Source organism: Pieris napi, chromosome 21 (assembly GCF_905475465.1).
Source record: "Pieris napi chromosome 21, ilPieNapi1.2, whole genome shotgun sequence".
NCBI lineage: Eukaryota > Metazoa > Arthropoda > Insecta > Lepidoptera > Pieridae > Pieris > Pieris napi.
Genome location: NC_062254.1, coordinates 4,504,090 through 4,529,234, shown reverse-complemented (window position 1 = coordinate 4,529,234; position 25,145 = coordinate 4,504,090). Strand labels below are relative to the sequence as shown.

Below are 25,145 nucleotides of genomic sequence, written 5' to 3'. Positions count from 1 at the left end.
CTTCGTTACAGTTATACAGAAATACAATACAATTTAAATATGCAAATAAAAAGAGACAACTGGCGGCCTTATTGTTTCGAGCAATATTTTAGAGGCAACACTGTGAGAAAAAAATAGATAAGATTAGCGCAAGAAGTGCAAAACTGAATAAAATAACTTAGACAAAACTAATTGAATAAAACAAAGCAATTAAAACATAAGTAAACTGTTAAAGGGACCATAGCAACTATTAATTTCTCGCTTCCTCTCAAAGTGGCGAAGACTACTTCAAGCCCTTAATTATCGTGGTGAGCCTTCCCGACCCACCACCTCGAACATTTGTACTACCCGTAGGGCTCCGTCTGTTACCTTAGATCTCTTAGTGCAGACATCCCGTACTTATTTATGTAGGTACGACTATAGGGCTTAGGGATCGGTACGGTTGTTAGGTTCTTACATCTCACCCTCTCATATATTTAGTTATCTAGTGCCGCTTGCTCATACATACATTACATAATATACTCCTGACATTCAATACAAATAAATTTAAACAAACATTTCACAGTTCACTGGCTAGCAAGCTGTACAAAAACAAAAATATGACGATTGTAAACGTCCTGCGGAATTATCAAAATTTCATCGCCTTATACGTTCTGTCTCAAAAACAATTGCAGCTACCCTCAAAAGCTCTTGTTCTACACAATATTGCCCAGAGAATGGAGACTTACGGCGCCGATCTACAATCACACCTGATTTATAGAGCTGAGAACACGACCGATGCACCCGTTGGTCCTTTAAAATTGCTCTAAAGACTTTCAATTTGTACCTAACTTGTTCGAGGGTCAGCGCAGTAAATTCTACTTGGATTTACTTGAAAATTGGGCCATCTCTTTATATGGCCAATAAACTGCGCGATCAAATGTTAATTTTTAAGACAATATGTTAGTTATCTATATATATAAAAGAAAGTCGTGTTTGTTACAACACTTATAACTCGAGATCGGCTGGACCGATGTTAGTTATGTCTTTTTTGATGGATTTTTCTCCACTCCGAATAGCAGAATAAGTAATAAAATATCGGATAAGTTATCGAATAACAATAAATAAATTAATTAATTTTACGAATGCACACGACATGAGGTGACATTTGTTGACAAAACTACGCATCATGTTACGTCGAATTCGTGTCACTTCAAGAAATTCCGAACTTGAGGTAAATGAGGAGATGCATAACCAGGCTTTGATGTTGAGGCGAAAACATGTGTTACCTCATCAAAAAATGTTGTAAAGCAGAAAGTGCTTTAACATGCAGTATCGCAATATTGGCGATAGAGAGAAGAGGCCTAATGTGTAAAACTGCCATTCTTCTTTTGCAATGGCAAGCAATAAAACATTTCTCTATTTGCAAAAAAAGTTATCACCTTAATGAAATCCTAAAATAAGTTTAACTAAAGTAACAACGATATTATTATTAAGGCGGAACAAAGTTAGCCGGGTCAGCTAGTATAGAATAAAAATGGTCCAATAAAAATATATGGATTGTTTTACATTAAAACATCATTTAAAGCGCATCCTACAGCCTTTTGCATATTGAATGTTTCTGGATCACTAGTCCAAGTAAATAAATAATCAGCAAGAAAATCTCTATGATGACTTTTATGAGTTCATCAATCTGGAGCTAACTGTCATAATCACCATGAACTTAAGTAACTAGCACAACTTTCATACGTCAAAGCATTTAAAGCAAATGTTTGTAGAGGATGAGATTCATCGGATATCAAATGTAACTTTCTTTGGACATCCACCTCCCTTTTTTCTGTCAGCCGTTAAGTATTGTATGCTAGGTCCTACTATTACATAATGAATTACCATTCTGTAACTCACTTTTCGAACTCACACAGCGGTTTTCACAGCGGCGGTCGCACTTAAATCAGTGGTGAAGCAGTCATTTAATTATTTGGCATTCTGATAAACAATAAACTACAAGCTCCCTCCTTATCAGAATGCCAAATCATAAAAATAATGACTGCTTCACCACTGATTCGAGCGCGACCGCCGCTGTGAAAACCGCTGTGTGAGTTCGAAAAGTGAGTTACAGAATCGCAAGGCTGTTGTTGCGGCTGCTAAACCATCACGCAACTTAGAAGAATCACTATCTGATTACTGCATTATTACATCAATATACCTTACAATATGAACTAAACTTTTGGCGGTAGCAATGTTTATTATAGTATACTGTTAAATATTTTCACGCTCATCAATTTCACTTAAAATGTTTTCAGGACTTAACACATTGATTTCACTTTTCAAATCATAAAACCTAACTAAAAAAGCCTTAAATTTACCTAGCTTTAACTTTAATTCTGTAAACTCGATATTATTTAAATATCATGACTTAAATAATGTTTAAATTAGTAATTTGACCTTTCGCGGACGACCTTTTGATAAATAATTATTTTAATCTCAACTTTCCTTCTACAGACATGATAATCTATAATAAACAATAATAAAGATACGACAAAAATTAATCATCGAAAATAATGCATTTAAATGAAAATGGCTCTTGTATGAGCAGTAATATCGCTGCTTATGCACTGTTCCCTGCGCAACTGCTGCAGTAACACCAAACAATATCCTGGAAAAGTCAACAAATACGTGACTTTAGATAGTGTTTATCGTATAAAAGCAACGAAAATATTATCAGATTTTAAAAAACATATTTAAAATAATGCATTCTTGGTAATATACACAAAAAATAAAAAATAATACCAAAGTATATATACGTATATATAGTAACACATTTTACAAAGAAATCACTGTTAAATGTAACAGAAATCGCAAAATGATAACAGGACTGGTGCGACGCCATCTTGCATAGAAAGCGTTTTAGCGGGTTATCAAAATCATGAATGGGCTTCAGATTTCTGAACCTGTTCCGTGAACATTTCCATAGGTCACTAGGCGCCAATTGCCACACACTGTCGATTGGGTCTAAGTCATGCCGGTTTCCTCACAATAGTTTCACAAAATTAGACACAAAATCCATTAGTGCACAGCCGGGGAGCGAACCTACGACCCCAGGGATGGGTCCCACGGTGAAAACTGGCCACACACGTTGAATTAGGCGAACATTCTCTGAAAATTATGATTATTTAATTTTAATTTCTAATGCTAATATAAAAAATATATAGATTTTTTTAACAATAAAAAAATATATATTAGTTTATGTTCCATAGTTACTAAAAAATATATTATTAGGTATGGTAAAATTTTAAAAATAAACGTTGCGCCTGATGCGAGATATGTGCAATGTCGCATAGGCATGCTCTTTTACTGTACCAACCAAAAAAATATTTCTTATTCTTACCACATTTGTCAAAAAATATCTTAAATATTTTAAAAGTAAAGGAAATTACTTTGCTAGTTCAGTAGTTGTGTTTGTTGAGTAAAGTTTGTGATAAGTTTGTTTGATAAGAACTTGGATCGATTAAGGCTAACAAAAATGATTGAATTATAATGAATTAAAATCTAATATCATAGTAATCTAATCATTATCGAGTTAATTAACTCTTATTGACACTAGCAACACTGCATGAATTATATGACTATCTAGGCAAAATATTGAAATGATACTGCCTATAAGTATAAGAATGTTATGTTTATACGTATAGAATAACGATTATTTATTTTTTATATGAAGTCGTATACGAGCCGGCGCCAGTATTGAGTAAATAAAAGTATTATAGGCGGGAGGAGTCATTACTTTCTCTCCAACGTAAACCATGTCATGCTGCCATGTTTGTTCCATTTTCAATTTCAAAAAGTTTCTATAAATTTTAAAATCGTAGACAGGAAGTCAGATCGAAATCGCGGCGCTGTTGCGGAAATTGCTCATTCTCACGCGACCGCCTTACTCCGGGCACACTCTAATGGAAAAAGTTAAAAAAATATACAAAACTTCTTTTTATAACGTTGCCCTCGCTGAAATCATCGAGAATAGCTCAGCTATCCGCGGACGAGGAAACTTTCAATTTAAATTTCACCTGCGAGTTTTAACTATCAGGCAGGGTTAGATTCGAGTTCTACAAATATTTTTGTTACTGATCTAAAAATGCAGTTGCTTTTTCAGTACGTTATGAAGGATTAAAGCCGGTTTATCTTTTTAAAATTGGAATTTTTCAAGATAACGAGAATCTGAAATTTGTTATTTTTTGATAAATGTCATTGCAAGATAAATTTTGTTATGAATCCTACAAAAACGTCTAATTATTTTTGAAGATGGAATTCGATATTTTTTTTAAATTGCTTTAATTAAGTGCCGGTCAAATTTCATTTATTTAACTAAATGACCTTTACGGGGTTATTATAATAAAAAAGGCTACAGATTATAATCGTTTACGTTTTACGAGTTTTACGCATAACGTTTTTATACATTTTAAGGTCATTGGTAAATGAATCACAAAAGTACCCACAGAGTGTAGTAAAATTACAGAACTTGGCCGCGTGGCATTGTAACGGTAACAGTCTGTGCATAAGTTCTATCACGAATACTACTTGTTAAGGACAAAACAATGTAAATAAAAATCCGTATCTTTTCCGTGCATTGATTTTTATATTATCGTTGTGATAGTGAATGAGATAAGATTATTGAACGATTGTCGACACAACGAGTTTCGACTTTGAGTTGTTAATACCTTTTCTGTGTTAATAGTTTATAAAAAAGCAAAATGTGGTATGTATTTTACTAATTTATAATTCAAGAACTAGTTTTAGCATTTTTTATCAAATGTTTTAATTTGTACCTTAAGGTAAATTTCCACATATAAACAACCTTGTCAGCTTGTAATGAAGGTGAAACTCGTTATACAGTTGCACTCGCCTAATGCAAAAGCAAAGTAATGTTATTATATTCATAAATCTTCTGTGTCTATGTTTGTAATTAACCTCCTCTTAAACGGCTCGACCAATTTTTATGAATTCTGATATTTGATTAGAGATTTTTTTTTAAATTTAGATTTACAATTTTTTTATATGTATTTAACATTGTGTTAGAAGACAACATTTGTCTAACTATAAAGAGCTATTATACCTTACTTTGAATTTATTTAATAACTTTTTATCTATTTAAAACATATTACACAACAAACATAACTATCTAACATCCTTATTACAACACATTCACAATCGTGACTAAAAATATATAAATAAATGTAAAAAAACCAAAATAATAGACGAAAGTGACCATTGATAAACATCAATGATATGTAATTTTCTAAAATAGCATATAAAGTCAATCACTTTGTTATAATCTGTTCTTTGACTATATTCTGGCTTATCCAAATCTCCACAAAGCATGTTGCAGGGCTCTTGTATAATCTCTAGGTATCGATTTTTTTTCTTTCGATAGGAAATAAAAAAATGGTTTATTATTTGACATGAAAATTATTTTAGACTTTTATAATCCGAACGATTCGACGTTTATTTTTTATATGTAGTATTTGATGATTCGATATTGTAATTTATATGGCAAAATATAGCTAACACTAGACTAACAACCCCGATTATTATATCAGTGCGAAACCTGTCGGGAGCGCGTCATAAACAAGCGTGAAACAGTAGCATCGGTCGACAAGCGCGGTTAGGGCTTGGCACAATGCGCTTAGTCTAGTCTGATAGTTCTCGTTTTACAAAATATATGTAATAAATTATAGGAAAAGGTTGTCGCTGTTATGACTTGAACGTACAGTCCTCTACAAAATGGGAGATAGATATATTCATGTTCTTGTCACATTAAAATAAACCACGAGCTATCATAGAGGATCAATATACAAACCTAAGTTTATTGTTTAGTTTCTGTTCTGGAATAGAAATTACTTTTTGTCTTTTAAAGTTATATTTCGCCCATGACTATTAACAAAGTCGGATCTGCAAAATGGCAACTTTACAGGAGAGCGATTCAAAGTTTCAATTATTTATATTTTTGTAATCACTTGAGATATAATCATGAAACTTTGCAGTAATACTGTACAAAAGGTGTATGTCTAGGACAGTATTTTAATTAGCAGGTATTTTATGTGTAAGTATGAGAAAAGTCAGTTGCTACCTTCTTAAAGGTGAAAAACTAATGAAGATTTGTCGGAAGTACCAGATCCGACATTGTTGCACGTGCGAAACTGATCAGTGTTTGTCGGGTGTACCACAACCAACATTGTTGCGGGTACAAAATTAATGAGTATTTGTCGGAAGTGGCATTTACGTCTTTGTTAGTCTATTGATAAGGTATGTCGTATGTATGAATTATTAAAAAGAAAGGCCAAAAATATGAAAAAAAATCTTATTTTTTAAAAGAAGAAATCTTAATCTTACCACCATAATATAAAGATATAAAGATATAAAACCTATCTTAAGCTATACTAATAAGTAATTTTAAATTCTCACTTAGGTAATAATCAAAGATAATAATATAAGTTTCATAAAAATAATAAAATGAAATAAAATTCCGATTTATGTCAGTCTTCAAATCAAAAGTCTACGAAAATTAAATTAACAAAACAAAATAAAAATTTAGGACACTAGATACAAAATCTAATTATTAATGAAAATTCTAATCCATTACTAATAATATATAAGGCATTATTATTTATTAATCACAGCGTTTCGTTCTATTACTTTTTTATACTAGGATAAGAAATCAAAGTATCAATCTTCTTCGTCCATGTTTCCTTCTGAAACAGTATAGAATTTTAAATTTTCATAAAAAATATGATATTTTGCTGGGATTACACCACTTTTACACAAGCTTAGCAAATCTTTATATTTGTTGTAACTTATGGCAAGTTCTCCCTCATAAGCCTGCTTTATAATCAATTCATGAGATATTCTAGCTGCCCTTCTTGTGCTAGATCGCAGGACAATTATTGTTTTTGGTTCATCTTCAAAATTGTATCTGAACTCTATCCTGTCAAAATTATTCGCATTCACTGTAACCTCTCTCAGAAGTGTCCAATTTACTTTTTCGTTGTTAGTGTCTTTAATCCAATTTTTATTTACCAGCAGAGATTTGAAATCTAAGATTTCTGAGGTGGTTATCTCTTTGACTTCATATGGGTCCCCTTCAACTTTGGCCCATCGAACGAGGCAATACCATTCTTCAGGCACATACACAATTTTGCGCTCACTAGCGCGCTCGATAGTTGAATGGACACTATCCCCTTCATTTTGTGTGTGGCCCTTTTCCATAAATCGATGTGTAATCGTGACTCCAAATTCTTTTGCTGCAAGCAAGTAGAGAGAGAACACTATTCGGTTCCTATTCTGACCCGCACAGTTGTCAGACCAGAATTTAAAGAATTTTACTCCTCTTAAAGCGTGTTCTTTTATATATTCATAGAGGCAACTAGAGACCTCATTTGCCCCGCGTTTAGCTATAGCTTCATGCCACATAAAACAGGTACCTTTTTTGGTAGCTAAATTGTATACCGTAAAGTTAAAAGTTGATAATTTTCTTTTATAGTAAAATACGCTTACATCACCGTGTGGTGTTATCAATACTTTTTCAAAATCAAAAGTAGCTGCTAATATATCAGTATTCGACTTTGCATCATCTTTATCCATCTGTTTTAAACGACGTGCAGCTATTTTTGATGCTTGATGCTGTAAGAATCTTGATTTTTCTTCTTCTGTAGGTAATTCTTTATTTTTGTATGTGTGACAAATATCACATAGGTCTTTTTTCGGCTTATGGAATGCAATATTAAAATTAGCGTTGAGTATATACTTGTATTGTCTCTTATTTGCTTTATTCTTATATTTTTCAGAATCAAACCATTCAGCGTACAACCCATACATTCGAGATGTATTATCTACACCTTCTAAATATAATTTTTTGGATTTTTTTCTGATGTAATGTGACTCCACCAGTGGAAATGAATTGACGTGGTCACAAACGCTTCTAGACATCTCGTCGTCAATAACTCTTTTTTTATGTCTATATTTACCACGCCCATCTTCTGATACTGATACTTCTCCATCATATTTATTCCATGATGTAGTGATAATGCGCTCGCCTGCAGATATTGTATTTAAAAACATGGTTTTGCACACCCTAACAGTTTCAGCCTTGCTGTTGGGAAGGAAATAGGTAAATGTATTCTTGCGATCGTGCTTCGTAATTTCTGTGGTACTTCGTCGTTTCGGTATTTTTTTGGTAAAACGTGCAACAAATTCCCACTGACGCTGGCGGTCCCCTAGCTCCCAAAATTTCTTGAAAATTTTGTAACGCTGATTTTCCTCGAACTTAATCGAGCACTTTAATCGACATTTTTCTGTACATGGTTCTTTTAAGCCCTTGTCTGGCACTTTTTTTCCTTTAGCATTTGTAAAACTTTTTCCATGATTTTTTGCAAATTTTCTTTTAGTGACAATCCAGTTTTCTTTGTGTGAAAGCCTTTTCTTTCCTTTATCAGTTTTATATGTAGGTTTACGAGTTTGAATGCTTTTTACAGAAGTGGGGGTATTAAAACTTGTTATGGATGCAACAGAAGGTGTAGGCAAATTTCCATACAGGTCGTCATTTGTTAAAATTGGCGGACTTTCAGTGTCAACACATGTACAAAATTCAGTATGACATTCATGTACTGAAAGTGGTGATGGCATTGGCGTTTTAAAGTCATCAGTAACATTGTCTACAAGAATTTGAGAGTGAGATGTACTGTTTATATTAGGTGATGGGTGTGGTGGTGATACTGGTAATATTACGTTGCTGGTGATATTCCCTTGATTAGGGGACACCTCGTCATCATCATCATTAAAAACGTCGCCGATCAATTCTTCTAGTTGAATCAACTCCTCTTGAAAACCTTCCGGTAAAGGAGACTCTCGAGGAACTAAAACATATGATATTTTATTTAATAAAATACTTTTTTTTTACTTTAAGAATAGTGTGTCGTATTAAAATTATTTTGGTTCATACATTTAAAAAAAAACAAAAACTAAATATTAACACATTCTTTTTTCCATGTCGCTTAGTATATATTAATTATAAATTGTGTAATATTGTAAATAAATAAGTTTCGGTGTAAATAAAAATATACATAAATTATTGCTTATTAATTTAGCGGAAATTGTCGCTAAAATAGTATAAATTAAAGATTCATGTTTTATTCATATCACAATTTTTATATTTAAAACTCATTTAAAAAAACCCTCAAATGTCGGATGTAGCGCTTCTGACAAAAAAAACCTTTTAAAAAGCCATGGACAACGTTGTGTGTGGTACTTACGACAATTAAGTAATTTTAAAATACGCTAAACAATGTTGAATGTGGTACTTCCGACAGTCAAGTAATTTTAAATAACGCTAAACAAAGTCGGATGTGGCACTTCCGACTTTCAAGTAATTTAAAAAAATGCTAAACAGTGTCGGATGTGGCACATCCTACTATTTTATTTGCACCTTAAAATATAAAACTTTAATTCAGTGTAAAGTTTAAAGTATCATTAATTTATAAACTCTAACATTAATATACTATAAAATTAATTCATAATTTATAAAAAAATACCTGTTTTGATACTGGGATTGACTATGGTAGGAATACGTTGACCGGCCTTTAAGTTAATTTCATGTGTAGTATTATTATTATTTTCTTTTTTACACCTTGTAGCAAGTTTGATTAAACGTGCTGATCTTGTAGACATAATAAACGTTGTTATTATTAATGGTTTTGCAATTGACCGTCGAAAATATTAGAAGCATACGCAACGTCCGTTCTATCCGTTAACAAAGTTGGAAATGGCAGATCACGCGCTCTCACCCTCCCCCGCGTCCCGTTAAAAAGTTAGGTTGTTACTTCGCGACATTGTTAACGGGCTGCCTATTAAACATCCGACGTTTTTAACCTCGGTATTTCAAAAACTATGCATAATTATATAATTTTGATTTCGGCTGATGATAACCTTGGTTATTAGGGCACGTTTTAAGAAATAAAATAAAAAACCAATTTTTGCACATCCGACTTTGTTAATAGTCATGGGCGATTTTATGTATTCGTAGGGAAAACTCGTCGGTATACTTATTTAAGCATGCGTCTCAAATTAAATTAAAATCGCGCAAGGTCTAGTATTTTTAAAGACAAATTACGATTAAATCCAATAAAAATCCTTGGCATCAATTTTCAATGAGGAAAACCGAAATAACAGGACAAAAGTACAAGTTTCTATGTAATTTTAGTGAATTATCCCACGATTAAAACTGTACTATGAAATAATAAACAATTGTTTTTTAATAGTCGCTGTCGGTACTCTGTAACTCCCAATAGCGAAAGCGATCCCAACTTAAATGATAAGTGTGTGCTGCGCTATTTCAAGTGATGTTGTAACATTGACGGAACGAATACTAATAACTAACGGTCGCTTTCTATACTCGATCTATGATCTAAAATTATTTCCAATCCACATTTTCACAAAGTTAGATTGATAAATGTCAAATTCAAAGATATTTTACAAAAACGATCCATCAATCGGGTATTGAAAAGTATTTTACGAGAAATGCATTGAAATATCAATCACTAGTAGTAAATTTTTTATTGGGATAGAAAGCGGCCATAAGAGAGCATTTTACACTATTTAAAGAATTACTTTTTGAATGGAATCTCACTGTTGGGCATTGACAAGTCAGTTGGAACTGTTTAGGATAAGGATATCAGATTCTCCTACAATCAAACAAATTTATATTACTACTACTTATATAAAACGTCTACCGCCATCTAGTTGCATTTAGAGTTTAGACGATAACACTTAACCTCATATTACTTTACTACTATTACTATTTGCGACACTTTATTGTGCATTTTTTCTAATTTAACTATCAATTCTAAGAACAAATAACATATACCTAAAATATAATTTGTAGAATTGAGCAAGATAGCAAAAGATTAAATGCCACACCTGTTTCCGCTATTGTGATAACTGATAAGCCTTGTACCTAATAACTTAACAAAAACTTCGAAAAATCATAAAAAAAATTTATGTACATGAATAAAATGTCTCGTAAAAGTAAAAGTCATGTACATAAAATAATTATCTATATATTATTTCAACAAGTTATTGTTACCATGCGGGGGTCGGGATAAACGATTCGTTTTGTCGACGGCGAGCGATTCGTTGGATTGTAGGGGACATTCACATACCCATGGTATTCATGGTATTAGGTTACGTTATAAAAACTCTGACCAATAAATAAATTAACTATAGTTTGTTGTTTCAGTTGCTGCGTCTGTAATCTTCTATGCAAAATCCTCAGTGCAATCTTCTCTTTATTATTCTTAGTTGCTGTAATACTACTCATATTATGGGGAGTCGGAGTAATTTTTCAGTAGCACAAATTAAGTAAGTTTTATTACTACTACAAATGTATTAATATAATCTATAATACATATATATATCCTATCCTATCCTGTCCTGTCCTGTCCTGTCCTGTCCTGTTCTGTTCTCTTCTGTTCTCTTCTGTTCTCTTCTGTTCTATTCTGTTCTATTCTGTTCTATTCTGTTCTATTCTATTCTATTCTATTCTATTCTATTCTATTCTATTCTATTCTATTCTATTCTATTCTATTCTATTCTATTCTATTCTATTCTATTCTATTCTATTCTATTCTATTCTATTCTATTCTATTCTATTCTATTCTATTCTATTCTATTCTATTCTATTCTATTCTATTCTATTCTATTCTATTCTATTCTATTCTATTCTATTCTATTCTATTCTATTCTATTCTATTCTATTCTATTCTATTCTATTCTATTCTATTCTATTCTATTCTATTCTATTCTATTCTATTCTATTCTATTCTATTCTATTCTATTCTATTCTATTCTATTCTATTCTATTCTATTCTATTCTATTCTATTCTATTCTATTCTATTCTATTCTATTCTATTCTATTCTATTCTATTCTATTCTATTCTATTCTATTCTATTCTATTCTATTCTATTCTATTCTATTCTATTCTATTCTATTCTATTCTATTCTATTCTATTCTATTCTATTCTATTCTATTCTATTCTATTCGATTCTATTCTGTTCTGTTCTGTTCTGTTCTGTTCTGTTCTGTTCTGTTCTGGGGGCCTACCATGAACTTTCTTAAAACAATCCAGTTGAGATGCAGTTGAGTTTAGGTACCTAAAGTCAATCGCATTTTTTCGTACCATGACCGCCTATAAGCTGAATCGTATTAGCATCGCAAGACCGAATGAAAGAACGATAATTTTGTTTGTGGTTTCAATGTAAGTTTAGAAATTTAACTGTCAAACTTACTTCGACAGATGTTTCTATAAAAATAAATAAAATATAAAATTATTTTAAATAATTCATCAATTACAATAAGCTATTATGTCTTTATATATATTTATTTAATATAAAACTATTCTTTTGATATATTTTAAATTTAAAGTTTTCTGGTGCTGTGCAGTTGACACTTATTATTTTTAAACGTTTCCTTCAAATTTTGATAGGAGCTTTCAATATATTTGGTGTTTACAAAATTTCGGTTTCATAAATATAGTTTTACAAATTGTTTAACTTATAAAATAATATGATGGGGTAAGTATTGTTCAAAAATTGGTTTATTAAAAATAAATATCTATATCGAAGTGAATTGCTGATATTAAACTCTTTGCATAAGATATTACAATCAACCTATTACTCGAAAATCATAAGTAAATAATGATAAAAATTGATTCCTTAATATTTTACAAATTCAATTTATACGTTAACTAATTCATATAATATAAATAATTATATTGTCTTTACAGCTTAAACCTGACAAACTCCCTGAATTGAGAAAAGGAAATATATAAATGAATATATGTTTATACTTTATATCCAATTGAACATTGCCTGATTCAAGACAAGACAAGACAAGATTTTTCTATCTTGATGGAGTCATCCTAACTAAATAAATACTGTTATTGTAATACTTTCAAATGGCTTATTATTTACACATTATAAATTTGAGAAACACCTCTGTTTTTTTAAAGAAAAAGCAGAGAAGAATAATTCAATTCATGAACATAATGAGGAAAAATTTAACTATAATAAATATCTACTAGTGATATGGCATTATTATTTATTGTAAATATGATATATTGGGGAATTATGTTTTTGTTAGATATGCCTAAATAATTAATTGAATATTATTGAACCATGTGCAATTATTTGTAGGTACACTGAAATCTTCAATGAGTCAAAGTAGTTAATCTATAATAAATTATAAACTCAATATCTACGAAGTCGGTAGAAGGGCATTGTCGTCTTGTTTCTCATCTCCGTCGATAATTTAATAATTTATTTATTATCACACTCTCTAAACTCAAAATACCCCAAAATATATTATATTTTTTTTTCATATTGTTAGCCATAGTAGATAAATCTTATTATTTTAACTTTATTAAAAAGTTTTAATACAAATATTGAATTTTATAGGTTCTAAACTATTATTTGGACATTTCGATACAAAAAAGTTGAACAAAAAGTAACTTTTTTAGAATCGCTTATCCTGTCATAGTTGGAAGGCGCAACTGTCAAATTTCGGTTCAGCCGAGCGGTCATGGTACGGATTTTCATACAAATTGAACGAACGAAATCTGATAATCGCTAAGGTCACGTGGGAACCTAAACTGTCTCGTTTTTTCGATGTCATGGTACGAATTTGCGATGCATCTCAGTTGTAGGTTGTCAATAGGCTCGCAATAAGAGTTCATGGTAGGCCCCCTGTTCTGTTCTGTTCTATTCTGTTCTATTCTGTTCTATTCTGTTCTATTCTGTTCTATTCTGTTCTATTCTGTTCTATTCTGTTCTATTCTGTTCTATTCTGTTCTATTCTGTTCTGTTCTATTCTGTTCTATTCTATTCTGTTCTATTCTATTCTATTCTATTCTATTCTATTCTATTCTATTCTATTCTATTCTATTCTATTCTATTCTATTCTATTCTATTCTATTCTATTCTATTCTATTCTATTCTATTCTATTCTATTCTATTCTATTCTATTCTATTCTATTCTATTCTATTCTATTCTATTCTATTCTATTCTATTCTATTCTATTCTATTCTATTCTATTCTATTCTATTCTATTCTATTCTATTCTATTCGATTCTATTCTGTTCTGTTCTGTTCTGTTCTGTTCTCTTCTGTTCTCTTCTGTTCTCTTCTGTTCTATTCTGTTCTATTCTGTTCTATTCTGTTCTATTCTGTTCTATTCTGTTCTATTCTGTTCTATTCTATTCTATTCTATTCTATTCTATTCTATTCTATTCTATTCTATTCTATTCTATTCTATCCTAATTCTTATCCTATCCTATCTTATCCTATCCTGTCCTGTCCTATCCTGTCCTGTCCTGTCCTGTCCTGTCCTGTTCTGTTCTGTTCTGTCCTATTCTGTTCTAATCTATTCTATTCTATTCTATTCTGTTCTGTTCTGTTCTGTTCTGTTCTGTTCTGTTCTGTTCTGTTCTGTCCTGTCCTGTTCTGTTCTGTTCTGTCCTGTCCTGTCCTGTCCTGTCCTGTCCTGTCCTGTCCTGTCCTGTCCTGTCCTGTCCTATCCTGTCCTGTCCTGTTCTGTTCTGTTCTGTCCTATTCTGTTCTAATCTATTCTATTCTATTCTGTTCTGTTCTGTTCTGTTCTGTTCTGTTCTGTTCTGTTCTGTTCTGTTCTGTTCTGTTCTGTTCTGTCCTGTCCTGTCCTGTCCTGTCCTGTCCTGTCCTGTCCTGTCCTGTCCTGTCCTGTCCTGTCCTGTCCTGTCCTGTCCTATCCTGTCCTGTTCTGTTCTGTTCTGTCCTATTCTGTTCTAATCTATTCTGTTCTGTTCTGTTCTGTTCTGTTCTGTTCTGTTCTGTTCTGTTCTGTTCTGTTCTGTTCTGTCCTGTCCTGTCCTGTCCTGTCCTGTTCTGTTCTGTTCTGTTCTGTTCTGTTCTGTTCTGTTCTGTTCTGTTCTGTTCTGTTCTATTCTGTTCTATTCTATTCTATTCTATTCTATTCTATTCTATTCTATTCTATTCTATTCTATTCTATTCTATTCTATTCTATTCTATTCTATTCTATTCTATTCTATTCTATTCTGTTCTGTTCTGTTCTGTTCTGTTCTGTTCTGTTCTGTTCTGTTCTGTTCTGTTCTGTTCTGTTCTTTCCTGTCCTGTCCTGTTCTATTCTATTCTATTCTATTCTATTCTATTTATAAGTTAAGAAAACAAAGTAAAAAAAATACACACCTACACATAAATTATATTAGAACAGAGAAATTAGAACCGCGCACCACCACTATGTGGAACCAGCTATTCACTGAAGTTTGACCGAACCAATTCGACTTAGAGTCCTTCAAGAAAAAAGCGTACCAATGAAACGCACGCCATAAATGGTCGGCAACGTTTTTGCGAGCCCTCTGGTATTGAGTGTCCATGGGCGGCGATATCCCTTAACATCAGGTGAGCCTCCTGCCAGTTTGCCCCTGTTATATAATTTTTTGACAAGCTATCTGCTTAACACACCTTTGATTTTACTTTCACCGTACGTGCAAAGATTGAAACGCACATACAGAGATCACCCATTTGAGTAGGTATAAGATCGCACCCACTATCATAAGATTAAAATTCAAACGTCAAAGCTAACATAGCCCACGTGACAGTCACTTATTGATCTATTCCTCTTATTTCAGAACCTTCAAGATAATGGTGACGTAGAAGAAGTTATTTACATTCTGTGACTGTGAAGTAATTAATGATTTTTTTGAAAAACAGTGAAGCCCAAAATAATTAACAAACCAAAGATTTTATTAGGCTCTTGACTGTTCATTCTTAAATTTATATTTTATCTTCAACTTTATATTTATTAAAGGTCGGATCATCTAAGATGTCCCAACTTTTTTACGATTTTTAAACCTCTTTCAATTTGTTACACTTTCTTTCTTAGTACGAACAAAATGCACTTCAACGATTATTTTTTAACGTATTTATAAAGGTGCGTTTAATAAGACTACTGACGATAGTATTGAATAAAAAGAAACATTATAAACCTCCTTCTGGTTTTTTAAGTGGGTTAAAAATAGAATTACGTCAAATCAGCAGTGATGTTTTATATATTTTCATTTCCAATCCATCATTTAATTTGATAAAGAAATATTCGCAAGATATGACTATGATGGCTTATTTTCTAAATTTTTTCTTTTACTTCAATTCTTCTATTGTTAGGAAATGTATGCATGAAATACGTTTATTCTAGCGATGTTTATGTTTTGTGATCGGTAAGAATAATTCTTAGCTTATAAACTGGTAACTGAAATGTGAATATGTTTTTGTGTTCTATTTGAAAAAAAATACAAAAATATTATAAAATCTATTGGGGTTTTCTTTATTATGACAATAATCTAAAGAAGAAGAAATAATCTGGAATCCAATCACAATGGTGAAGAACACCGTTGAAAAAAATTCGTTGCAAGTAACACCGCTTGTATAAATTCATATAAATTGGACTGAAAATGTTATCAAATACAATGATAATTAAACTAGTATATGAATGGTACTTAAAAACGAATCAGCTCACGCACTCGTTTGATTACCTCCGTTCAGCATTGAAGTGTTCGATATGTTTTACACAAGTGATTATAACTCATACAGAAACCAAAATATTAAAGGAAACATTTTTACCGTTATATTAAACGGGTTTTGCACCTCGAACAGTTTTCCTACATTCTCCGTTGCACATGCATCGAAACCACTCATAAATTTTTCAACTATATTTGGAATGCAGAATGTCCGTTTCAATAAAATGGACATACAACGAGTTTCAATCTTCAATAAATTCTACTGCGTTTTTATATTAAGTCTGTTAATTTGTGTCATTGTCTACATCCCGCCTCTTAGTTGGAAAGAAACTAAATCGGATCTACCTTTAAATATACTAACGAGATTATTCGGAGTTTTACAAACTTTCGAGATATTTTATTACGTTTTTATAGTCTCCTTTGGCAACGCGAGTTATTACTGGAACTTGTATAAAACTTTAAACAGTTTGGATAACCATTATGAGAAGAGGTTGAAAATGTTTCGTAAACGACGATATTTGGCTATTTTTCTAATGTTTACTCCGCTACTGTTAGTCTCATTTACTTTTTATTCACGAAAGTTTACCATAAAGAATGTTGTAGCACATATAACATTCTTTCTTATTATGGTCCAGGGAGTGAACTTTGTATATTTCATCGTCAATATTTTTATAGAGGTTTTAATCTTTAAGGCTGTATTGTTTAAAAAAGTTGAAGACTTTGTTCCTACAGATATTAACAAAAAGTGTTTTTTTACGAAACTGTTGATAGTAAGTATAGCTAGCTCCTTATTTTTTTACTTGTTATTTACGCCTTGATATATGCCTCCGTGGTTTAGTGTTGGCGATCATACGCCAAAGGACACATCCTGTAAAGACTCAATTCCTGGCGAAGCAATCATTGCTTTTAACAGCATGCAAAAACAATATTATATCAATCTTGTCCATTTCAGAAAAGACTTGTTAGCACAGAAAACTTGAAGCGTAATTATTGCTGGTTTGAACTTATGCAAATTTATGATAAGATCGCTGATTGCGTTTATATCTTCAATAAAATATATGCAGGGCAGGTAAAAAAGCTTTTATTTTATACGAAACATTACTAAAATCACAATTTTTCATGAATTCTAACCAATTTATAAAACTTATGCCTTTGGTATAATAGAAACATAATTTGTAACATGTAATATAATAATACATTATACTTTGGAAATAAGATTTAATTTATTAAATTCAGAATTAAGAACATTTTCATGTATCCAGTATTAACAAAAGTTGAAATTAAACCTAAACTTTTAGGAGTAGCAAAGTATTGTATACCGTTTATCAAGTACCAACCACAAGTATAGTAAATTTTATAAGGAATTATTTCTTCTAGATTTTGATTATGTTTGAAGCCTGGCTGCTAACTACTGTTCTTGTTATATGCAGATCATTATCGCCATCTATGAAGGTATAAATTGATTTATTTATAAGTACACTTACATATACTTAAGTAAACTTATTGAAACATTTGTGGATAATTTCTTAGGCGCCTGTTATACGTAAAATATTTACTGTGATTTATCACATTCTAAAGGTTCGTCAATACTGAATCAAGATATCTAGAAATCCATTATTAAATATTGAAATTCATCAGTACGCTAGTTACACGTTCAATAAATATCATGATACGTGAGTATTTATTGGCGAACACAGTAAATACTTTCTTTACGTGTAACAGCCGCCTTAGAATATTAATTTAATATTGAACCGCTTTGAAAGCCAGTTTAATTAGTTACATGCAAATGTGTTCTTCATGATCTCGAATACGAACGTGTATAAAGACCTACTGAATGTATATGTCACCGTAAAATTGTAAAAACCGTTAGATTGTAATCTATCTCGCGAGATTGTAAACTGTCGAAAGATTGTCAATTCAACATACTGCTTGCAATTTAACGTATTATTATTCGGTAGTTATATGAAATTGTTGGGAAGTAAAATTAATCTGTAATTGACCAAAGAAGTTTGAATGATAACTAAGTGTAGTACAATCTACCGAATACCGATAACCGATAGATTACAATCTAACGGTTTTTACAATTTTACGTTAACATATACTTAGATGCGTTGAGTTTGTTTATATTTAATATGAAGATAAATTACAATGTCCTTTACCGTGCAAGTCTTACTGTTAAAAAAGCAAAACCTGTTTTCAAAGCAACTTCGATTTCGTAGTATCAAAATTAAAATCAGACGACATTCCCAAGAGATGTTTAACGTGAAAGCGTAACAATCTCATTACTCAGTTCACGGATTGCATTTGGATTATATTTATATTAGCACACATACATACCATACCAGTATTTTCCACTGACCTGACCTTCACACTACCATGGTTTCAGAGCCGTAACTCTAAAACTTTTAATAGCCTTGCTGCTCAATTGAGTTTTAGTAATAAGCGATCATGTGACTTCAGGTACGCTTTGAACCTCAAGATTTTTCGTCATCTATTCGCTACACATATCTTAACTACTTGCTCCTAACAAATTCTACGGTAACGGCTTTGTTAGGAGCACAAGCAAGCACAATTGTATTTATAAAATACCAATAAATAAGACCCACCGGCTACCACTAAAATCATATAAAAATTCCATCATTTGAAATCCCAGCATCGCGCGCGGGATGTCTAGCACACACAGCGCATACGTAGGTAATAGTTATACTGTTCAACACATTAAAACTCACGAAAGGCGGGTAGTAAGATATTCTACTTATACATTAGATAATTTTAGCTAATTTTATAGCCTAGATATTAGAATACTTATTAAAGTATATTTTAAATAATACATTTTATGTTTGCATGGCCAATTTCTTATTTATAGTATTCTGATGTGATGTGGAGTGATGCGTTCTATTACACATTTCTAAATATACGTCCATTTTTTCTTACTAAAATTAGTGATTTCTTTATACAAGATAGAAGAGAAACACTGTCTTTACTCATACGTGTATTAATTCATAGTGATGTGAATGGTAAGTTACCTTAACATAATGATTATTTCAAACTGTCACCTGTTTTACCGACAACTTTTCATATTCTCTGCCATTGTTGCTCTCTCTGGTATTGTTCTTTTTAAATTTTAAATAAAAAAAAATATGTAATTTCTTAGATAAGTTTGTATCACTGACAGCTCTTTAAAAAAAAGCCTGTTACGCACTGGCATACATACTGTCAGTTTGAATGTTAATCGACAGCAGTACCGTTTAAGCCTTTTCTTAATAAAAATATCCTAATTTTAAAAACCAACTTCCAGTGAAATATTACAAAAAATTTAATAAATTGCCACAGTTTAATTACATTTTAAAGAAAAATAATTATTAAAAATTCATTTATCCAACATTCAAACATATTATATTCGCGGTTGATTCTAACTAAATTTGTATGAAAATGACAGTTCGTGTCGACAAATTTAGTTATCGAAGTTCTACATACACTACTGTTAAGGCATCTGGACTAAGCCCCCTTATATTTTTGCAGAATATATATATCAAAGCCAAGTACAAACTATGATCAATCTAGTGCAAGGCAGAAAAATAGAATTATCGGCTGTCGTGACAGCGGTGGATATACCAATCCTGATTGCGTTTGCTGGCAAAGTTATATCCTATAGTGTTTTAGTAATACAATATTTTTACATTAATAACTAACTGTACCATGTGGTTTCACTCGTGTTAATTAAGGGCCCGTGCACATCATAACTGATGAGATTTTGTTAGAATATGTATTTTGGAACGCAACCAATTTTTAGTTCCTAATTATGTCACGAGTGGTTCTTTAATTACTTCTACTGTTTTGCACAAAATGTTGTAGTGGTTAAATCTCAGAATAAAATGTATTCACTGTATATTTCTTTTATTACAACATCCATGTACATTCTAACAGATTTATATATTTCTAGCTACCCCCGCGAATTTCCTTAATGTACTAACATACCAACATGGTACCATTCTACCCCAAAGACTGTTCGGTTTTTTGGAAACCGAACAGTCAAGTTGAAAATAAAACAAAAAACTTTATCTAAAAAATAAAAATATATGGGTGGCCCGGCCCACCCTTTAATATTTAGGGGTTTGAAAAATAGATAGTAGCCGATTCTCAGACTTACTGAATATGCATAAATTTCATGAGAATCCGTCGAGCCGTTTCCGAGGAGTATACGAACATTGTGACACGAAAATTTTATATATATAGAGATATATAAATAAAACAAGTTAAACTTTATTCAGCATATTTAGGTCCTCTTTAAATTGCAATGACAAATTATTAAGTACTACAATAACGCAATCAACAGGTCATGTTTGTGAGGTAAAGAAAAAAACATTGTGAGGTATTTATAAGCTAAGAGTTAAAACTTAGGGTAAGTTTCAGAGTTGCAATGGCAAATCTCATTAATTTTTGATATATTATTGAAGTCGTACTTAGCGCTTTGTCTCGACTTTGAATTTTACACTTAGGTCCGTATTCGAAAACGTCAATAACAGTTAAATCTAGTTTCAGATAGAGAATATACTTAATATTTGAACACCGCGCAAGACGAGATTGTGATTTGAGATAATAATACTAAAATACTGGATCTAAGACTCAAAAATCCGTCTGTTTTAGACACAGAAGGTCAATCTCCCACTTGCTTAAAGAGAATAGGTAATATCAATAAAACGAACGCAAACTTTGATTTATTCAATTTTTAATTCAAATTTCAAAACTTTATTGTTGGCATAAAACCATTACAAAGTAGCATTTTATACTTTATCTGAAAGCCAATAAAATTGTCATGTAAAGCATTAAAAGCCAGGCCTTTCGCTTTAAGATTATATATTTCTATTGTTAATTAAAACTAAGGTTTTATGTTAGGTTAGGTGTATTTTATATGTGATAACAAGTATTAATTTAGCTTATAAAACGGTAACTAGTACGGTAAGCTTGTAACATTAATCGTACCAGAGACTATAATATTATGACCCTATGAATAATGTACTCTATGGATTATTCGATTTCACAGACTACAGAGTACCTTTGTTTAATGTAATTGCGACGATTATTGTTTGCGTTTTGCGATTAATTTTTGTATTTCATCAGCCATCAAGTAATATCTTTCCTACATAAAATAATATTATTACACATTTGCAGTTTGAATCATATTTATGAAATAAAAAACAGTGAGTCATAGGTAACGGCCACGTCAGTTAACAATATAGCCGGTCTAAATTGTAATAGATAACATTTATATTTAGTTAATTACAGGCAGCTATTACGTTAAAAGATTTAACTTTCAACAGCGGAACAGAAAGCGAATTCCAAAACATCATGTCTGGATGTAAGTAATTTTGAGTGTTCTACAATTACTCTAAGTATATTATGTAAATGTAATTACGTTACTAAATCAATTATATGATTCTGATTTCCAGATCCTTATGGAAACCCACAATTTCCTCAGCAGCCAAATGCAATATATCCTCAAATATATAATCCTTCATCTGCTCCACCCCCTGGTCCTCAAGGACAACCCATGATGCCAGGCTATCCATACCAGCCAGGATTTGCAGTTTATCCTGGTCAAGGAGTTGGACAGCAGGGACTGCCTCCATCGGCTATGTCATATCCAAATGTTGCTCCAACTGCACCAGCTTATGGCTACCCTGGCTTTCCAAATGTTACGCCACAACAACCATGGTGTAAGTAGATTTTTTTTTAAAGAATAAACAAAAAATGATATATAATTCTTTTTCTACACCAAGATGCACCCAGATGTGAATTATATTTATATTATTTACATTATATTTCAAGCTCTATTTAATTCTGTTTAGTTTATTAGGATAAAATTCTGCTTTCAGCTGTTGTTGAATGGATACCTGCGACACCACAGTCTGCCCATTCTCTAAGCAACAAAGCAGTAGTTGCTGGCTATGAAGGGCATGACCACAGTCCTCTTTGGGTTATTCGGTCAAGAATTCAGGGAGATCTTGTTCCTGGCAAGCTTGCTATTAAGCATAGTGCTGCATATGTACCTTGGAACGGACAAGAAAATCCTGTGCAGAACTTTGAGGTAAGGAGACTACCAAAGCTGTTTTATGCTTAACTTAATCCTTAGTTTTACACATGATAAATTTTGAGTTTATAATCATTATTGTTAACATATTATTTAATAATATGTTCCAAAATGTTGTTGATAAAACTGCTCTAAGCTGACTAGGAGAAGATTGATCAGACAAATTGGGTGGTTCTGTAAAATCAAATTGTATATAAATATATTGTCCGAGTGATTGATTGTGGAAAAGCTATTAATGACTAACTCTGGGATATTTACGTAGTAATAATATTTATTGATGATTCATTAATTGGCCTAAGATAGTTTAAATTACTGTGGTGCTTAATTTCTTTTTAATCTGTTTTAGTATCTGACTAGTTGTTATCTATTAAATAAAAAAAATTTGAAATAGTTACTTCTAGTTTTTACATCATTTAAGATAAAATGATAATGAATTGTCCAAATATACATACTGGATAAATGGCCAATTGATATTTTTGAAATGCAATTTGGATGTAAACATTTTCAGGTGTGCTGTGCTCCGGCAGACAAGGTCCGTTGGATTGAGACTAGAGATGGTATAGTGCCACCTAACGCTATAGCATCTGGTAATACAGCTGCTGGAGAGCCGCTGTATGTCGGCAGGGCTAGGGAGCAAGGCTCACTTACTCCCGGAAAGGTGAGATTCATATTTTTGCATACATTTTTACATGTTATGTCAATAGTTGTGGATAGTAATAAAAGTATGTATTTATAGAGAAGTGACCATTTCATATTAAAACTTAATTTATGCATTTAGACATGCAAAAAACATATTTAAGATTTTTGCATTGGCTTAGTGGTTAACCTATCTACCTAGACTCTGTCTACTGTTAGATATTTCTTTAGAAGAGAGAAGAGAAGAGACCTAATCTCCTATGTAACAATACATCAAAGAAACAATATAAGGCACCCTAATATTATTAATTTTAAGTGCATCTACTTGAATCGCAGTTCTTATTATAAATTTACGTAACATCATCTTACGTCTTGATAACTGGTACCATACTTTCTCCATGGCTCAGTGGAACATGGAAAAGCGCCATCTAGCGATCTCACATCTCGTAATATATTGGACTGATGAATTTAGTGTTGTTCTTTATCAAGTGGTCTAATGTCATATCATGTAAATCAGTGACAGTTTAATCGTCATTTTAATAATCAATTTTTATTTTTTTTAATGGCTCTGGCACGATTTGTGCATTAGCCAGCGTCAAGTATAGGATTTTTATAATTCGTGCTTGTCTTTTAGAAATTCGACCGTGTCCTCCATGTACGGTTTAGGCACTCGCCCGGTACCGCACAACCCTCCTAAAGGCCGAGAACAAATTTAAATTAAATTAAAACTTGCCCTCGAACCGGGAATCGAACCCGGTACCCCTCACCTAGCTGCCACTTAATAAGACCGCTAGGCTATGAGGCCCCTATATATTTATACTTATGATAATTTTAATTTTTCAGGTCCACCCAAGCCACAAGGTGCTGTACATATCCTTTGGCGGCAAAGAAATTGGTCACAAAGTCTATGAAATACTGTGTACAGTGTGAAAATTTATATTTACTTTAAATGTAACAAAAACCCTGAGGTTTGAAGAAATTCTTTCCCATAAATAATTCACATGAATTTTGAATAATATATTTTCTATAAAATTAAAGTAAAGCAATGTTTTAGTGTACTTAAGAAATGCTGTTTAAAGATGAATTATTTTACAAAAATGCATTCATTTATTTTGCTTATCAACGTTTCCGTTGATAAGCAAAATAAATTAAAAAAAAAAAGAATGAATTTTAAATGAAAATAAAAAAATATCTTTTGTACTATAGATTACTTAAGCGTTGCCAAATTGTATCCTTAATGTTTTTTTTCTTTTTTACCTTACAGGGTTTTTGTTTATAAGATTTTAAAGCCTGTTCGAGAACGTCAATAGCCTTTTTTTTTGTTTAATGTTTCGCATATTAGACTGTTCTTAAAGACAACATTGTCATTTCGAATAAGATTTCGGCCCTAGAAGTAGTTACGTTCTCGCTAAAAGCGTTTATATTCAATATGTTATCTCGAATAATTTAAGGATAATTGTAAGAATGCCTAAAGAATGTTGCAGAGACTGTTTAATAAGTATTAATTTTATATTCTGGGAACTTTGAATTAAATTTTAATAATACTTTGTTTTTTATTTTTACGATATCTCTCTTCAGTCGGTAGCTCATGTCTGAGCGTCGTGGTCAAGAAGATTTGTTTCCAAAAGTTTTAGTCCTCCGCCTCTTATAACAGTGTGTAGTATTGAGAACGACGAGTCTTTCACTAGATCGCTCCTCTGGTTGATGATCTGGTTGGTGAATGTCCACGTGATCTTTTGTATTCTGTGTTACCAATCACAATCAGTTTCTCCATTTTCTCATCGCCTCTGCGCATTGTATGGCCGAAATATGATATAATTCGTTGGCATATTATGGTAAGCAGG

The 25,145-nt window shown here is 31.9% G+C and overlaps 2 protein-coding genes and 1 long non-coding RNA gene across 3 annotated transcripts; all 3 read left to right on the top strand.

Moving 5' to 3' along the window:
* The first annotated feature begins 4,481 nt into the window (after nt 1-4,481).
* LOC125060452 lies at nt 4,482-15,761 on the top strand. The gene is made up of 3 exons (XR_007118860.1): nt 4,482-4,711; nt 11,243-11,364; nt 15,690-15,761. It is a non-coding gene; the product is annotated as an uncharacterized LOC125060452 (long non-coding RNA).
* A 688-nt stretch (nt 15,762-16,449) lies between these two features.
* LOC125060107 lies at nt 16,450-20,257 on the top strand. The gene is made up of 4 exons (XM_047664823.1): nt 16,450-17,344; nt 17,527-17,643; nt 17,952-18,026; nt 20,097-20,257. The coding sequence occupies exons 1-4, from the start codon at nt 16,616-16,618 to the stop codon at nt 20,127-20,129; spliced, it is 954 nt and encodes a 317-aa protein (XP_047520779.1). The 5' UTR covers nt 16,450-16,615; the 3' UTR covers nt 20,130-20,257.
* A 1,351-nt stretch (nt 20,258-21,608) lies between these two features.
* On the top strand, nt 21,609-24,327 carry LOC125060295. Its single transcript, XM_047665140.1, has 5 exons — nt 21,609-21,933; nt 22,025-22,291; nt 22,451-22,662; nt 23,174-23,323; nt 24,145-24,327. The coding sequence occupies exons 1-5, from the start codon at nt 21,924-21,926 to the stop codon at nt 24,229-24,231; spliced, it is 726 nt and encodes a 241-aa protein (XP_047521096.1). The 5' UTR covers nt 21,609-21,923; the 3' UTR covers nt 24,232-24,327.
* The last annotated feature ends 818 nt before the right edge of the window (nt 24,328-25,145 follow it).

Excerpts from the sequence above, each read along its gene's own strand:
- LOC125060107 (XM_047664823.1), top strand. The coding sequence starts at position 16,616 with ATGTTTTACACAAGTGATTATAACTCATACAGAAACCAAAATATTAAA. Across the intron at positions 17,345-17,526 it reads TTTTTACGAAACTGTTGATA|AAAAGACTTGTTAGCACAGA; the intron begins GTAAGTATAGCT and ends TGTCCATTTCAG. Across the intron at positions 18,027-20,096 it reads CATTATCGCCATCTATGAAG|AATATATATATCAAAGCCAA; the intron begins GTATAAATTGAT and ends ATATTTTTGCAG.
- LOC125060295 (XM_047665140.1), top strand. Across the intron at positions 22,292-22,450 it reads TACGCCACAACAACCATGGT|CTGTTGTTGAATGGATACCT; the intron begins GTAAGTAGATTT and ends TTCTGCTTTCAG. Across the intron at positions 23,324-24,144 it reads GCTCACTTACTCCCGGAAAG|GTCCACCCAAGCCACAAGGT; the intron begins GTGAGATTCATA and ends TTAATTTTTCAG.